The sequence below is a fragment of the Miniopterus natalensis genome, chromosome 12 (assembly GCF_054644295.1).
Source record: "Miniopterus natalensis isolate mMinNat1 chromosome 12, mMinNat1.hap1, whole genome shotgun sequence".
Lineage (NCBI taxonomy): Eukaryota > Metazoa > Chordata > Mammalia > Chiroptera > Miniopteridae > Miniopterus > Miniopterus natalensis.
Genome location: NC_142092.1, coordinates 38,935,564 through 38,953,297, shown reverse-complemented (window position 1 = coordinate 38,953,297; position 17,734 = coordinate 38,935,564). Strand labels below are relative to the sequence as shown.

The window sequence follows — 17,734 nt, the reverse complement described above, 5'->3', positions numbered from 1 at the left end:
CTGTCTTTCCTTTGCTCCTCTGATACCTCTAACGTAGGAACCAATACACCAGAAAATATACAGAGCCGCATAGATATGGTGATGAGAGAGGAGACAAGCCTTGAACTCTTTTCTTAAATAATCTGAAAAGTGTGCAGGAGTCCTCAGAGTGCCTTTGGCAGGCAGGGAAGGTTGTTTCTTGATGAACAGACTTCACTGGCCGTCTTCTGAGCCTCCACATTGAATGCTTGCAAAATGTCTGGGTAAGCAGAGCCCTACCCACTTCTACATTCAAAAACTTCCTGTATTAAACACATTTTTAAAAATTGATTTTTGGAGATAGAGGAAGGGGAAGAGGGAGAGAAAGAGAAACATTGATGTGAGAGCAAAACAGGGATCTATTGGCTGCCTCCTGCCTGCCCCCTACCTGGGATCGAGCTGGAGATGGAGCCACAACCCAGGCATGTGCCCTGAAGGAGAATCGAACTGGCAACCTTTCCTTCTCTTTCGGTGCACTGGACAATGCCCAACCAACTGAGCCACAGTGGCCAGGGCAACTTCCTGTATTTTTAATTGTTGATTTTGAAAAGATATTTCTTATTTTTTAAATTGTGGTAAAAATCATACTGCATAAATTTACCTTTTTAAGAACTAATAGGTGTGCAATAGTGTTGTTACCTGTATGCACACTGCTGTACAACAGGTCTCTAGAGTTTTTCATCTTGCATGACTGAAACCCTACCCACTGAGTAACTCCCTGTTCTCCCTTCCCCTGACCCTGGCAACAACCATTCTACTTTCTGCTTCTATGAGTTTGACTACTCTAGGTACCTCTTATCGGTGGAGTTACACAGCATTTGTCTTTTTGTGACTGGCTTACTTCACTTAAAATTATGTCCTCAAGGTTTATCCATGTTATAGGAGTTCCATCTTTCTAGGCTGCATGGTATTCCACTGCATGCATATACCATATTTTCTTTATTAATTCATCTGCCAACAGACATTTGGGCTGCTGTCACTTCTTGGCTATTGTGAATGGAGCTGCAATGAACATGGGTGTGCAAGTATCTCTTGAAATCGTGTTTCAATTCTTTTGAATATGTATATACCCAGAACTGCGACTGATGGATCATTAAAAAAGGTCTATCTACTTCATTTGGATTATGGGTACATGTGCAGCCTTATTTTCCAAAGGTCTCATCCCTAAATCAATGCATAAATGGCCCAGAAGCAGCCTGTTTCCATGTTTTCAGATATGCTGCTGTTGAGAGATGGCCTGCTGCATTCTTCCCATTTTACCTCACCCTCATGGTCACATTCCTTTGCCAATTTTTTTTTTTTTTCAATGGCTTGTGCCTGGATTCAAGATATTTCATGATGTTTTCCCACTTGGCTCACTGTACTTGTTCTTCAGCTGCACCAGACACTTTCAATGCACAGAAACAAATCCAGAATAAACACTCCAAGTGTACGTAGCATTTCTGAGTCTAATAAATAACCACCTCTTGCCAACCCCAAACATGAACAATAAAAATTTTAGGATGTTGGGTTTGCAATAGGAATTTGCCCCATCTATATATAGATATCAGGTACAGACACCTATATATTATATTATACATTTAATAATAGACTTAAACAAAAAGCTACTCAGTGCTTTTATATATAAACAGCAATTTAGTGGTAAGTGCTATTGATATAGGGAAGCCTGCAGAATTCCAAATCAACATTGTGCTTTTATTTATTTTTTCCCCCAACCACTTTAACTAAATGCAACTTGAGTAGTGAGCAGGGGTGGAAAGGGAGTGGAACAGGAAGGTGATGGAGACAGGGTAAGGTTGAAAGGAATGGAGAGAAAAGAAACAAAAACATCCTCTCTCCTTTCTCATCCTGCCTTAAGTGGAAATTCCAGCTGGGTCATTTCAAGAGGAAGTTACTGTCACTGGAAAAGATATTTAGGTGTAAATTACCAGAAAGATCTAAGGCAGGGTTTTCATCATTAAGAGAAGCCACAGTACCAGATAATTTTTTGTGTCTATCTTTAGAAAGAAAAGGCAAAGACCACCAAGGCGCATGCAATCTTGAAGAAAAATGATGTTCTGAAAACTGGAACCACACGGGGTAACCCCATTAATCATAACGCATGCATACAAGATCTGACACTGTAATTTAAAGGAAAAGTTGCACTCGGTCCACATCACGGGACAGGGAGTCCAGAGACTCTGTATGTGAAAACGGAACAATAAAGCACTTGAAGTTTAGATTCCATTTTAAGAATGTCTCAAAATCTGGTGGCAAGCCCGGTGGCGCATCTTGCACGCTCCAAATTCCCTCAAATTCACTACCCAAATCAGAAACAGAATTTTCCTCCTCAGAACTTCTCAGATTGCTCAAGAAAATATCATTTCTGCCCATCAGAGTGAAGAAAACAGGAGATGACACCAGGCCCCAAGCCAGATCAAAGCTGTCCTGATCAGCAAATTAGACTTTTAGCCTGTCCCGGGATGAGTAGCAGATGGTTTTTTTGGACTCCACAGAGTTAGGGATGTCATCTTTATATGGTGAGAAGGGGTGGGTATTGTTCAGGTCCAGCCCAACCTGGCTTTCTCTGAGAAGAACCATCACTTTTTCTCATCCTCAGCTCTTATTTCCTAATATTTCACATTTCATTACTCGAGCTGATTGAATCTTTTATTCTAGCCTGTTGATGTAATTCCCCAGGGACCCTCAGTCCAGATTGACTTTGGCCGTAAGTGACAAGCCTTTATAGCAACCCTCCAGTTAAGAGTTTCTACCTCCCTGATCTCTTGTGATCTGCTTTATTTTGAAGGTGCCATATTGTCTCATATTTGTTAAAAGAGCAACTGAACAGATAGTTTTAAAAACATGAAATGAATTCGTTTCTGGTGTTGATTTTCATTTGGATTAGGAATCTGCCCAGAAAGCTGTTTCAGACACAGCCATGAGCGATAAGGAGAGAAATGAAATCTTAAATGTGTCAATGAATAAAACAGAAGAAGCTGATTTATTAAAGCACAGCAAAATAAGAAGGAACCGAGGACCAATTAATGCTTTATGTGTTCAACAAAGTCACAAAGACTGGTGTAAAATTCAATCATCGCTGACAAGTCCTCACGAAATTCCACTCCCCTGTTGCTATGAGAATCTATAAATGTGAAGTGCAAAAGTAAGGTTTTGCTTACAAATGTGGGATCGCTATCACTAAAGAAAGATGCCATCTTACATCATTTTTGCATCTCCGTAATGTCTGTCCATGCTCGGTATGGAGCAGAGGCACGATATTGGCTAAGTGGCATTGCTAAAGCCAAGCTCCTTTGTACTCATTTCATCCTGTGCTTTAAACTCTCCCACTTATCAGGAAAGACTTCAAGGTCACTTCTTTATCGACTTTCCAAACAGAACTAACATAAACTTATAAGCAACCTACAAAAATGATGTGTATATATGTATATACACAATCCAGGGGCTAAATAAAGTACAGCAATTCCTCCCACAGCTACTGCTGCTGTCACCAGCTGCATGCTTCTAAAGCTCCCACCACAAGCAACCTGCACGTGAGGCAGTGTGCACCAGGCGTGTATGTGTGCGTGCAAACTACATTTCATCCCACGAGAACGCTCCAAGAAGATATACTATTTATTAACTTAGGAAACGGAGGCTCAGAGACTAACTTGCCCAAGGAAGCACAGCTACTAAAGAGCTGCTAGATGGTGAAGGAGCAATTTCTGAAATGGCAGCAAACCGCTGAGTCACAGAGTGTGGTCATCTGTGACAGCAAGAGTGACAGTATCAGCAAAACCAGCAAGGACGGTGGACCCTGGGATCTGGCCCAAGTCGGCCAGTGGACACGCTGATTCTCCCTCGGGCCACAGTCAAAGTCAGAACTCTTCAGGAGCACACGTTCCTTTCTTTTTTTTTTTTCCCCACATTCTCAAGAGCATGTGTATCAAACTTCCAAAAAAACTAAATATATCTGGACTTGCTAGTCTTCTACCCATGAAAAGTAATGATATGTCCTGAGTCAAAAGGAGAAACAGAGATGCTAGGGAGTAGTGACTGTGTTTGACTAATGAACTGAGTAGCGAGGGAGCACAATGTTTCTGCAAAAGGAAATGTGTAGCTGCTGAGGAACACTAAAAGCAATAGGATAATTCCTCCACATGGAATTGGTGGCTCAGGCCAACCCTGAGATACCCCAGGCAGTAAGTTTGTTTTGAACACAAATGAATAAAATGACATCAGGAGAGGGCTGAGCAGAGCATATATTCTCTCAACCTTGGCTCACGCAACCCATCCCAGGAGGAATTCCATGGCCCCCGAATTCCAATCAGAGAGCCAAATGTCTACAGGAAAGAGAAAAAAAAAAGGAGAAAAAAAAAAAAAGGCAAAGGCTCAACTAGTCCCAAAGGCAAGAGATAATTTAATGATGGGAGTGATTGGAAGAGAGGGGAACTTTAACTCCAAAACAGAACTTGGCAGAAATTTCGGGAGTCAAGGGTTAGAGACTGGATCTTTACGGGTCTTTGACACTAAGAAAGGTAACATGTATGGCTTTATCATGCAGCAAGATAGAAAGTTGATTCCAGGCAATTTTCTATGCTAAATATATTGTCAAATACCCTTTGCCTCTCACCAACCTATCAGTAAAATGAATTTCTCTTAAAGACACAGAATTTCTCTGCCTTCCTGTGGCTACATAAAAACTCCTGAAGCTTCCATCTTTCCCAATGTCTGATTAGTAATTTAAGCCTAATTATTTATTAAGCACAGGCTCTGGGAAGGATCAAAACTAAGTTTTCAACCTCAAGTAGCTGCCATTCTAGCATGGAAAACAGTCAGTGTGAAAAGGTATAATCTCATGTTAAGTAGCTCTGAGGATACGAGACAGAAAATCAACCGGGATAAGAGCAGAGCATGGAGGCAGGAAGAGCCCCTATTTTAGGGGAGGTGAGGGAAGAATATCCTCTCAGAGGTGAAATTTGAGAACTGGCCTAACAGACACCACTTCTCCCGGGAGAGAGCCCTGATTTGAATGCCACACAAATGGCTATGCTTGGGGGTGTGGTGCTGATACTGCACAACAGCAACTAGCAATTCAGACTGGCAAAGAGGTTTAGGTTTTTGCAAGAGGACTGATTATCTGAGGGAAAAGGTCTAATGGCATGAAATTCAAAATAAGTGGGCCAAGTTGTAAAAATTGTTGGACACATATATTCCAAATACTTTTAAAAATCACTATGAAAAGAACTCAAAAGAGGCCAAAAAAAGGTGCCATTTTTCATATAGCCCCATACTGGATGTCCCCGAAACATACCCAGGACATGATAGCATACTGGTTGGAAGGTGGGTTGGGGGCATCTATCTGATTTTGGCTCAAATCTGGGCTCTACCACTTACTAGTTGTATTTCTCTTAACCTTTCAAGATTTAGTTCTTTCATCTGTAGAGTAGGGAAAACACCTGATTTTCTAGCATAGGGTTTCTGAAGACATGATGAGACATGCCTTCGATATACATAGTACATAATGCAGGGCCACGCACACATCAGAAGGGCAAAAATGTAATATTTAGGGCCTATTAATATGACTATAAACATATTACATGTTCAACATGGAATAAGATGTATACAATATTGTAAATAAAAACATATCACTTCATACTATGGCTTTATAATAACCAGTCCTTTCCACTGGTTTCTATTTAGCTGATAGAAGAGCCCCTTATTATAGTCATCTTGATATTTTGGGTACTTCATTTGCTGTAATAAGATATAAAACCATCCCTGATCCAATCTATTCAAGCATGAATGAAATACCAAGATCACACTCATCCTAATAGCAGTGGCAGGAAACAAAGAGATAGAGATCTAGCTATGTTTTGGAAACCAGGGCAAGGTCTTCCTGCTTGCATTCCATGAGAAGGCATTTGTTGAGGGCAAGTAAAATTTATTTAACAAAAGTGCTTTCCCAGAAGCAGAGAGAAGATGTTTCTTCTCTCCTGGGTCCTCAGCAGCTGCCTTGGTTCAAACGACAAAGGTGCTCTGTGAATGAGGAATGACAAGTGTGTTCTTCTGGAGAAGCTACAAATGACAAAAGAAAATGAATGACCCAGGGAATAGAGCCTGAGCACAAAGGGAGACACTGCCATTCCTGTAACACTCAATCATAGATGCCACCAACAGGATGCGGGCATGTCCGAGGGGCCACAGGCGTCTGGTTCAAAGCCTGATGAAGAAAAGGTCCCAGGAGCAACAGAGGACTATTTGTCATCCTGACATCTAGAAGAAAAAGGGGTCAGTTGGACCAGAAAAGGCTGATGTTGTTGCCAACTCTATTCTTGTTCAACTGTTAACATGTTCACGATCAAAGTGTCTTTCTTTATGGGGTGGGTGGGACAGGCTGCAGCAGTTTATAGCAGCAAAACAGAGGTACTTGTGGCACCTCTGTTTGCAACAGCTGGAAAAACGACCAGAATAGCCTCCTAGGATACAGAAAGCTGTACGACTCGGGGAACAATGGTACCAGCCACTTACTGAGTGGCCCACTATGCCCAGTGCTGTGTAAATACCTTATACTCCATATCTTATTCTCTTCATCAAAATCTGTGAGGTTGGTGTTGGTTTTACCTCCATTTTACAGATGGAGAAACCAAGATCTGTGAAGATTGCTTAGCCACTGTGCAGTCTGCAGCTAGAGACTACAGCTTGAAACAGCTCCCAAACTGCCTCCCCAAGTGAGGGTAATTTGGAGATTCAGGCAAGGTAAGAGAATCTAAGACCGAGATAAAGAAAATTACTAATAAGTTAGTTGCTGCAGTGAAAATGGGAGAGACTAAATAAGAAGTAGAAATGAGTAAATGTTAAATATACAGAGTCAGTAAAGGTTTGTACATCAGAAACAGCAACTAGGGAGAAGTAAAGTGTAGGACCTGACTCAAGGATATGATATCATGGTGTCCACCTTCCCTCTCAAGCCCTATCCTGGATCACCCTATGAATGGATCAACTTGACCACCCATGGGAGAATCCTATACCACCATCCTGTTGTGGGGTCATAAGCTACCACACAATCACAGCAAACAGTGAAGGGACTAGGAAGGTCAAGTCTAGGGACTAAATCTCACAGCAGCGATTTTGAGGCCCCTCTGTCTACATTGTGTTCTCCCATTTGGGACTCAGACAACTTCCTTCCTCATTGGTATTTTGCCCTTTGGACTATAAATTTTCCTTCAGGAAGGCAATTATAGAACTTAACAATACCCCACCCACCCCCACTGATCAGCCTACGGGGATAAACTGGACTACACGGGCATAGTTACTTTGAAGCAATGGTGAGACTGCCTCAAAATGCCTTCAGACTTGAGAGATACAAGAAGAGAACTCTTATTCCAGAGAGTTTTGATCAGGATTTTCATGATGCAGGACTGACTGATGCTGCATGTTATTAGTGGACACTGACCATTCGTTCTGAAAAACAAGGTCTTCGTATTTGAAAGCTGAAGGAGCATTGCTAGATTATGACACTTCCATAATGAAGGAAGCAAAGATCACAGAGGATCACTTTCCTATTTAGAAGGCTATGAAACTTCAAAACTTGCTCATCTCTGTATTTTCCCCTTTTAGAATCAGCGGCACAGTGCCAGGTATCCCCAAAGTCAGATCTTTCTTGAGCACAACTGGGTCAGGTATTATGCACAGAACTTTTTATTTACTTCCTCATAATCTTTATAATAACTCAACAAGCTACGTACTATTAAAAGTCCCCATTTTACAAGCAAGGGCACTAAGACAGAAAATTTAAGTACTGTATCTAAAGTTACCCAGCTAGTAAATAGTTCAACACCCAATGAAACCCATGCAGGCGAGTCCTGCAACCTGAACTCTTACTGGTCATTTTGCTATCTGCACGGAGAGCGGGCATGTGAGTAAGCAGATCACAGGGCTCCGCGCTTTTCATTCAGGCAAACTTTGTGAGGAAATATTAGAAAAGCACCTTTTGTTCAGGTTTAGTTGACGCTAAATAAATAGTCTAAATGGAATTCTGGGTTTCCTCATATACTTTTGTTTTTCACTCTGAATTAGCTGTCTTTGGAAACCAAAGCCTGAAGCTGAGGCTCAAAGGCAGCGTGGGGGAACACAGGGACAAAGGCACTGGACTGAGAGTCAGATTTAGGATCTAGTCCCTTCTCTGCCATTAACTCACCAGGTGAAGGTGGACCGCTCATTTATCTTCAATAAAACTGAAGTTTAATCATGTCTAAGGCCACATTAAATGCTGGAATATCATTACCTGAACAGGCTTTTTCTATGAAATAGTAACATTTACAAATACTTGTGTTGAGTAATCAGCTACTCGATCTTTCTATTTCCATATATTATTTGTGCATATAAATTTGTGCCATTCTGCTCTGCTGCAGTGGCTCAGTTGGTTGAGTGTCGGCCTGTGCACTGACAGGTTGCCAGTTCGATTCCCAGTCAGGGCACATGCCTGGGTTGCTGGTTTGATCCCCAGTTGGGGAGCATACAGAAGGTAGTGGATCAATGTTTCTCTCTCACATAGATGTTTCCCTCTCCCTCTCCCTCTCCCTCTCCCTCTCCCTCTCCCTCTCCCTCTCCCTCTCCCTCTCCCTCTCCCTCTCCCTCTCCCTCTCCCTCTCCCTCTCCCTCTCCCTCTCCCTCCTCTCCCTCTCCCTCTTCCGTTTAGCATGTCCTCGAGTGAACACTAAAAAGACAAATTTGTGATGTTTCCCTCTGTCTGTCAAAGTGAAACATAAGCAAGTGATGGCAGCCATGCAAAAGGCACGCACTATTTTCTTATCGTAGGACTCTCCGCTGCTGTAGGTCGTGGCCAGGGTGGAAGAGCACTCTTCCAGGTACCACGGCTTCTTTCCGCTTTCGGCTGTGCTGCTGATGGAGATGGTGTAGATGCTGTTGGTGTAGCCGTCGCACGAGCAGTGGTCCTTGCTCCTCCCGCCATTTCCCGACGCCCAGACAAAAACGGAGCCCAGGCCTCTCCGCCCCTGTTCACAAACAGAAAACATTACAAAGTTAAACGATGGGAGACAAGGACCCCAGACTGTCGATGGAGAGAAGATCAAAATCAACAAGACCAAATCAAATATTCGCAGGAGGGGTGTGAGGCTAGTTTAATAACATGCCCGACTTAAGCTGTTTTTTGACGTAGGAGGAGTTGCTTTTAGAAACTAAAATAATCCAGTGTAATGTACAGCAAGGCAACTATGGTTAATAGCACTGCATATATTTGAAAGCTGCTAAGAGAGTAGATCTTCAAAGTTCTCATCGCAAGAAAAGCAATGGGTAACCCTGTGAGGTGATGGAAGTTAACTATACTCACTGTCATGATCATTTCACAATATATACAAATACTGAGTCATTAATGTTGTACATTTGAATCTAATATAATGTTATATGTGAATTATATTCCAAAAAAACAACAACCTAAAATAATCTTTTTCACATGACGCAGTCATAGGAGTAACAAGAACACCAATAATGACAATAATAAGGGCTAACATTTATTAGGTGCCTACTATGGACCAAGCACAGTTCTGCATGTTTACGTGAATCAGAATGAATTCCTCTAATAACCTGTGAGAACGGTACAATTTGTATCCCCATCATACAGATGAATAATTGAGGTACCGAAGTTCAGTAATGTTCCTAAGGTTGTACAGCCAGTAAGAGAAGGGACAAAGTTTGAACTCAGATAGCCGGACCCCAGAGTTGTCATATTAGTCATAAATCACCAGTCATATAATATTGCTTTCAATATTTACATCCACCATGAAGGGGGCACGATTGTGTACCCTCATTTCACACGTGAGGAACATGAGGTGTAGAGAGGTTATGTATTTATCCTGAGATCACCTGTCAGTGGGTGGCAGAATTAGGTCCTATATCTTTCCTTCTAGAGCTGTGCCTCCTCTGTGCATGGGGTGGACACTAATTACTAAGGGATGTTAACAGATGCTACCAGAAATAAAAGGATTTCAAGATCAAATGTGTTTGGAAACTCTGAATTAAGCAAAATTAAACAGGTTCCCTTATTGCAGAACTTCTAAGAGTCTTTAATAATAAGTGGTTGGTCACTGCAAAACTCCAAGGGGGGCACAATCTGAAGTAATTTCCAAACATATTTGATCGCAGATAACTTCAACCAGACCCATGACGTTTTTCTTACACAGCTAGGAGATGGAGTCACATTCTTCATGCCAATTCATGGCATAAATTAAAGACATTTCTAAGGTCATAAAGTAATCAAGAAGAAGGAAAGTAGAACATAGATGTATTGAAGCATAGTGACTATTTGGTTCCATAAGATGAGGTCTTTAGGAAAAAACAGAGAAACAAGCCTAAGGGAAGAATATTTCCGGGAATAGTTATAGCCGAGTCCATGAGAAATTTTACCATTTTAGAACTAGAAGGCACACTGGAGGACACTTGGGCCAAATCCATCACTTTGTAATTACGAAGTGAGAACCAAGATCACATAGGGATGGCCGAGACTCTTCCCTCCTTCCGGGCCCTAACTTTCTGGTCTTAGGTGTAAGGAAAAGTATTTGAAATGTTGTCTTTGGAATTTCTGGAAAAAGAGCCAAGAAAAGAGAGACAACAAAGAATCCGGAGTATCTGTGATCAACTGTCTCTGACCTTGAATCCTCAAGGAAAAGAATATTTATGACATGACTTGACAGACTTGAGCATAGATTTCCTTTGTCCTTCAATGTGGAAAAATGCAGTATGATTACACAGGAATGGGAAAAATTCATGAAGAGAGAGGAAAAGGAACTTCTGGATGCTACTGTTCTGGACAGCTAGGTCTGGTTTACTTTCCCTCAGTTTCCCATCAAAATATTCCTGAAACACAGAAAAAGATGCAAAAATCACCAAGCCATCATAAACCAAGCATTATGTTCAATACTTTGTCAATCCCAGAGCTGTCCCTCATTAAGTCTGGGTGGCCAGACTGAAAAACTCTGGTGACTGACTTATATCTAGACTTCAGAAATAGACCACCATAGCCAGAGAAGGCAGGAGGTTCCAGTTCATCACCGAAATGTACCCCCTCTATAACCAAGGGGCTAGAAGCCTGGTTACACTGGGGCCTTACCTAACAGGTCAACAGAACACGTGAAATAATGTAAAGACCCACCTGGTTAAAACAGCACCATTAGAGATAAAAGACTGAGAACCACAAAAAAATGAAAAAGCACATAGGGCACAAACACATTATACAACACTGTTCCTGTGTATAAAATTCAGAAAAGGTCCTTAAAAACTAATTAAATTTTTAAAGAATATTTAATAAGAAAATATTTAGGAGGTACTTTTATGTTCACAATGTAGTGACAACTGTAGGATACAGAATGATATAGTATGGTCTCAGTTTAGAAAAAAATGTATGTGTATGTAAAGAAGTTAATGTGTATAAAGCTATATGCATAAAGCTACTATAAAGTGATAATGTAACAGAACTTACCCTGTTTGATAAGATTAGGAAAGATTTTTATTTTCATACTATCCTTTGGTGACCATGTGTGATTTTTATAAACAAAAACAAACACATTTATTTCCCTTTTAAAAGGGAAAACACAGGACCGATTCTTAATAATTTTACTTTATGATCAAGAGGGGTTTTACACATGAAGGTCCATGGTATGCTAAAAACAACAGAGGCTAAACTTTACAGAAACTTACTATGTGCCAAGCACTGTCCAAACATTATTCTGCATGATTGGAATCTATATCATTGTCATTTTACAGATGAGCAAACTGGGGCTCCAAAATGATTACTAATTCCAGAGTCAGAGTTTGAAATCCAACTGGAGCCAAAGCCTGAGCCCTTGGCCCTTAGAGCAGTCTTCTTTTGGGCAAAAAGAGGGCTTATGTTTGCTATGCTGTTTTTAGCTGAAACTCCAATGTCTTCACTGAAGCCTGGCATTAGGATCAAGAGCAGGCCAACCTCCAAGTTCTCTCCCAACTTGTAAAATCAGAACTTAGGACCTCTCCTGAGTGTCCTCAAGGGAAAACATATAGGTTCTGACCCCAAAGTCCCCCCAGAAATCCCTCCTGGGCAAGGGTTCCCTCAGAAGTATGACATCAAGTCATTCTATTCTGGCAGCATCCACAAATGACACTACTCTGGAGGACAATGACATTGCTAAGGGGTCCTCTGGAGATCCATGGGGTCGGGATAGCAGCTGGTTAATAGGATAGTAGGTTGCTGCTGCACTGCAAATGTCCCTTCCAGACAGAAGTGACATCCTTGTATCAAAAAGAGAATTTGAGCTGATAATTTCACAACGGGGCATGGTAAAGGGTAATTCTAAAGGACAGTGTTGGCAATAACCCATCCCCCACACCAGGCTTGCAAGAAGTTGGGGAGAGGGGAATCACTGGGGCTAGAGACTGAGGAGATAACAGGAATTGAGAATTGCTCAGGGGACACACCAACCCATACTGGCCGTTCAGGGAGGCAGCCAGGGGAATACACACTGAGACCCAGTCTCCTCCTCTCCCCCCATTTCTTGCCAGTGTATCCATCCCACTGGCCAAAACCTAGCAGAAGCCAGAGGACCCGGGAGGCCATGGATAGAGCACAAAGGTCAGCATCCCTCAGCATGGAGCACGTGGAGAAAGGGGGGATGGAGGGTCGAACGGGAGACATTGGGCATCATCCTTACGGTGTGTAATGGACTGAACCGTGTCCCCCACCCCCAAATTCACACACTGAAGCTCTAACCCCCAATGTGACTGTATTTGGAGATAGGTCCTTTAGGTGGGTAATAAAAGTTAAATGAGGTCTAATAGGACTGGTGTCCTTATGAGCAGAGGAAGAGATGCCAGAAGTACACCCACAGAGGAAAGGCCACACGGAGACACAGCAAGAACGCGGCCGTCTGCAAACTGAGAGATGTGTCACCAGAATTCAATCCTGTTGGCACCTTGATCGTGGACTTCTAAACTTTTACTCTCCAGAACTAGGAGAAAATACATTTCTGTTGTTTAAACCACCCAGTCTTTGTTAATCTGTGATGGCAGCCTGCGTTTACTAATACAGGCGAGAGGAGGAGACGGAGGGTGCCCTGCCCCCAGGGATATACAGAATATGCCGAGGCTGCCACCATTCTACCCACGAGGCAACCTGACCTTGACGCATGTGCGTATGGTTTATGATTAAAGGCCCAGAAATAAACAGGCTGAATTTGTGGGCTGAAAATGCCATAAAGACAGCTGCTAGAGATCTATGAGGTTAATCTGAAACAATTAGCAATTCAAAGATTTATTTACTACAGATGCACAGGGGATTTTCATTAGTGTGCAATATTTAGAAAACCAAAACATATGTAGTTAAAAAAAATCTGGACATTTTTCCAAAATTTAGAGTAATTTAAGAATTAAACCTTCATGCGGGATGTAGGGAGAAAGGAAGGTGGGCAGAATATTGTAAAGAGAAATATTGTATTGAGACACATATTTTCCCAAAATGTAGGAAATAGCATTTTCTAGTTTGGTAAAGTACTGTGACTATGATTGGTTGTTTAAATATGGCTTTGAATGAGAAAAGAAAAAAATCCTCCAATTTAATTGAGTGCTAAGTTAAAAGTTAGTAAACTAACTTAAGGCAAAATATATTGTGAAATCCACACAGGACCCATTCAACCGAACTCTAAATACTCTCTTTCATTGTGTATCTAATTGTGCATGTGTTTCTTCTTATGTGTGCCCTACAAAGATCAATTTATAATGCCCCATAGAGTTTTTATTAAAGGCTGGAAAGGAACTGGATTTTCTTGTGGTTCAGGAGGTCAGAAAAGGCTACTTTATGCTAGATTACCAATTAAATTGTACACCCCAAGCCAGGTTTTGAGAGCTATAGAGTTTGATGGAACTAAATTTCTTTAAAATAGTGTGATAACTTTTCAGCCAATGTACATAGATGTTATTTGGTATTTTAATATCATTTTCTTCCCCCATACTGGGTAGATATTTTTTTAAATTGTTGACAATATTACAGCTGTCTCCCATTTTCCCCCTCTTTCCCCCCCTCCACCCAGCCCCAGCCCCACAAGATTTCTACCTGGTTCTTAAAGGGCCATGAATAAGTGACTGAAGACTTCTTGTAATACAAAAGAAAATGTGGCTGGACACTGTGCTAGGCGCTTGAACATATATTAGTTAATTTAGAGCAATGCCAGCAAGTTATAGCTGCATTTTGACAGGCTGGAAAACTGCGTGACATTAAGGAACAAGCGCACTATCCGTAACAAGAATGTGGTGGGGACAGGTGATGGAGACCCCACAAGCTTGATAGAACCTACATATGTGTGTGTTGACACAAGAGATACAATAAAACAACTTTCACTTAACTGTGATATCTTCCAAGAGCAGCCTGAATACCTTGTTTCCCAAAGCCCCTCCCCACTCCCCACCTTTTTGTGACATTCGTCCACTCAGGGAGAAGAGAGCACAGCCCCTATGGAAGTTCCTCCCTTCACAGTCCACAGAGAAACGGGCTTCAGGCTGCGAGAGGTCGGGGAAGACAAGGGCACCTACAACTACGCAGCAGCTGAGGCACGGAGAGAGAACAGTTCATCTTTTAAAGCTCAAGGACATTCTGACGAGCCTTTCCAAAATAAATCTTAACTCTATAGCTCTCAAAATCTGGCTTGGGGTGTACAATTTAATTGGTAATCTAGCATAAAGTAGCCTTTTCTGACCTGAACCACAAGGAAATCCAGTTCCTTTCCAGCCTTTAATAAAAACTCTATAGGGCGTTATAATCTTAACCAAGTAAGATTATGTATTTTATTTATTTATTTTTAAATGTATCTTTATTGATTTCAGAGAGAAGAAGGGAGAGGGAGAGAGAGAGAGTTGAAACATCAATGATGAGAGAGTCATTGATCAGCTGCCTCCTGCAAGCCCCCGACTGGGGATGGAGCCCGCAACCCGGGCATGTGCCCTGATGGGGAATCGAACCGCGATCGCCTGGATCCTAAATCAATGTTCAACCGCTGAGCCCCGCCCGGCTGGGCAAGATTATGTATTTTAAAACCAGACTGTCGTTCATTACGGTTTATGTGATGTTTTGAGCACAGCCCACAGATGGGTAATTCTACTTGTTTCTAAGCAAAAATCCCGACTGAAAATGGTTAACAATGGGAAGTAAGAGCTTCCCAAAGATGACTTCAACAGGGAGCCAGCAAACGAGAGTGTCGTCCACCAGCACCTGCCCACCGTCAGCCTTCCAGAGGCCTGGCGCCCCACTCCTGCTGTGAGCCACCAAAGCTGCCCCGCGGCAGGAAATGGGACTCGGAGGGACTGTCACCATCCACAGACGGACTTACAAAAAATACCCATGGGAGCGGAGTCCGCCATGCTCATTCTATGCTACTGAGCCCGCCAAAGGGTGGCTGATGAGAGGAAAGGACTGAAAATACAAATGCATCTTTTTCTAAAGTACTTAAAGTGAAAGAAGCAAAGAAGTTGTTTGTGAAGAGGAATCTATTTCTCCCCATTTTTTCTTCCTGCCTTTTCTCACGTGACTGCACTTCCTCCGCATCTCAACCTCACCCATTTTGTCTGCCCCGTCGGGTTTTCTGTAATCCGATTTGCTGAATACACAATAGGTCTCTAAGCCATGTTTATTAAGCTATTTTTTATGTTCTGTTGACTTTTTAATAATACACTGAAAATATTGGTTGCAGCTTTAGCGATTGTATTAATTTTTCCACGCACAAATGAAAATCCATTTTATATGCTTCCTGAGCATGCCAAATGCAGTCGGCTTCCGTTTTAAAGGACTAGAGAGCCGGATAATAATTATGGGCTCAGGTGTTGGTGATGGTAGTTGCAAGCATTTCTGGTAAAATGACAAAGTTTTAAATGACACTTACTACCTTCACTTGGGGTCTTTTCACCATCGTTCATGTTCTAGTACAGGAATGAGCAGCACAATGCACTGAATTCAAGGGACCTAAAGGTGACTTTACCTTGGTTTCCTAAAAGGACCTGTCCAGTAATGTGACCAAAGACTAGTGTGAAGACTAATTAATCAATGCTGCAAACACAAAACTTGGCCAGAACCTGGTTCCTGAAAACAAGCTACTTTGATGTCCATCGTGTGACCAGAAAGAAAAACGAACGAACAAATTGAGTTGCTTATCCGCCACATCTGCCAGGACGTAAATTCAGAAGCACACGGACCGGGCAGAGGCTCGGCAGAATCAATCCTGTTATCACAGCTGCCCTTTCCTCAAGGGTGGCACTGGGGGCTCGCACACATAATACAGCTTCTCACGCTTTATCACCGAAGTCACAGTGCTGTGACCTGGGCTCCTGACAGCAGTATTACAACAGTGGGGGCTTCTTTCTCTTTGTTTATTTTTAAAGGATAGCTGGGAGAAGAAAATCAGTCTTCCATGGAGAAAGCATAGTAGAATATCTAGTAGGAAATAAAAACCAGGTGTGTTTACTAAGGGACGTAAATACGCTTTCAAGCAAAGAATTTTATTCCTATTAACCTTTAGATGCTCTGTACATTTAGGAACTTCACATAATAAACATTTGGAGCTGAATAAAGTGCTATGTATATTGTTTAAAGATGGACACAGAAGAGGTCCATGCAGTGAAAACTTAAATTTCTATATAAGGAAACTAAGGAAATGAAGTTAGGAGAACCAGTTAGTGGCAGGGGTAGGACCAGATGAATCCCGTCTCACCTCCACCATTGCTGATCTCCACTGACCAATACTGACACAGAGTGTTCCTAAAAGTGCTTAATAACGTGGTTTAGGGAAACACTGCTTAATTAACAACAGAGGAAAAGATCCCCCAAACCTCCTCCTGCCCTATCTCTTTTGCTAAATCAACAACCCCAAAATAATTGTCTGCTTTGTATTTTCTATCTATGACCAATTCATACAGATCAAGGCTTCATTTTTTTCTCAAACCCTGTCTCCCTCATCAGACTCAGCAAGACTCATATTAGTTGCCTCTGGTCACTCCCATAGTCCTCCCAGCTCTGAGCTCTTACTGTTTTCCTGTGGCATGGGGACTGCTAAGAGTGGCTGGGAGGAGGAACAAGCAGATTAGGTGTCTCATTCCTCATTCCAAGGAGCTAAAAAAGGACATGTGAATCTCATTTACTCTCTGAAATAAGCACAGTCAGTAATTAACAGCACCAACACAGCTGTTCTGGATAGAGTCACCATCCCAGGAATCCCCTTTGGGGGAGAAAAAACGACATACCTGCCAAAAGTTTCTACATCTTAGATCATCCCAGAGGAAAGGCTAAGTCATCTCAGACTTTCAGGAGAGCCAGGTGTATAACACTGAGAAGAATTATTCCTAATATCAACAATGATTACTTAATTTGAAACTGCCCAGAAAGATACCAGCACCTTTAAATGTATACTGAAGAAGAGTTTGAAAAAGTCCTTTCATAGAGAATGAAACATGACCAAAAGGAATTTATTGTAAATGTCTGGAAAGGCACTTAGAAAACAGGATAGCGGGAAACTCCAGCAATAATGAAGAGTTTATACTTTTTTTAACTCAGTGACAGAATGCCTCACTATGGAATGGTTCCAGCTGCCAGCTCAACTCTGAAAGGGTACTAAGGAAGCTGCCCCTCCCCAAAGCTCACCGTGGGACTGGCTTGTCACAGGCCACTACTTCATCAAGCAATAACCATGACCTTTTGTGGAGTAGCTCA

General features: G+C 41.9%; 1 protein-coding gene across 2 annotated transcripts in view; it reads right to left on the bottom strand.

The window, feature by feature from the left end:
- The window catches only part of PCSK5 (proprotein convertase subtilisin/kexin type 5), a 381,372-nt gene that overhangs the window by 205,766 nt on the left and 157,872 nt on the right, over positions 1-17,734 (bottom strand). For both annotated transcript variants that reach the window (XM_087822706.1, XM_016222840.2), the window contains exon 8: positions 8,802-9,014. In XM_087822706.1, the coding sequence (XP_087678832.1) occupies positions 8,802-9,014 (213 nt within the window). The remainder of the gene's footprint in view (positions 1-8,801; positions 9,015-17,734) is intronic.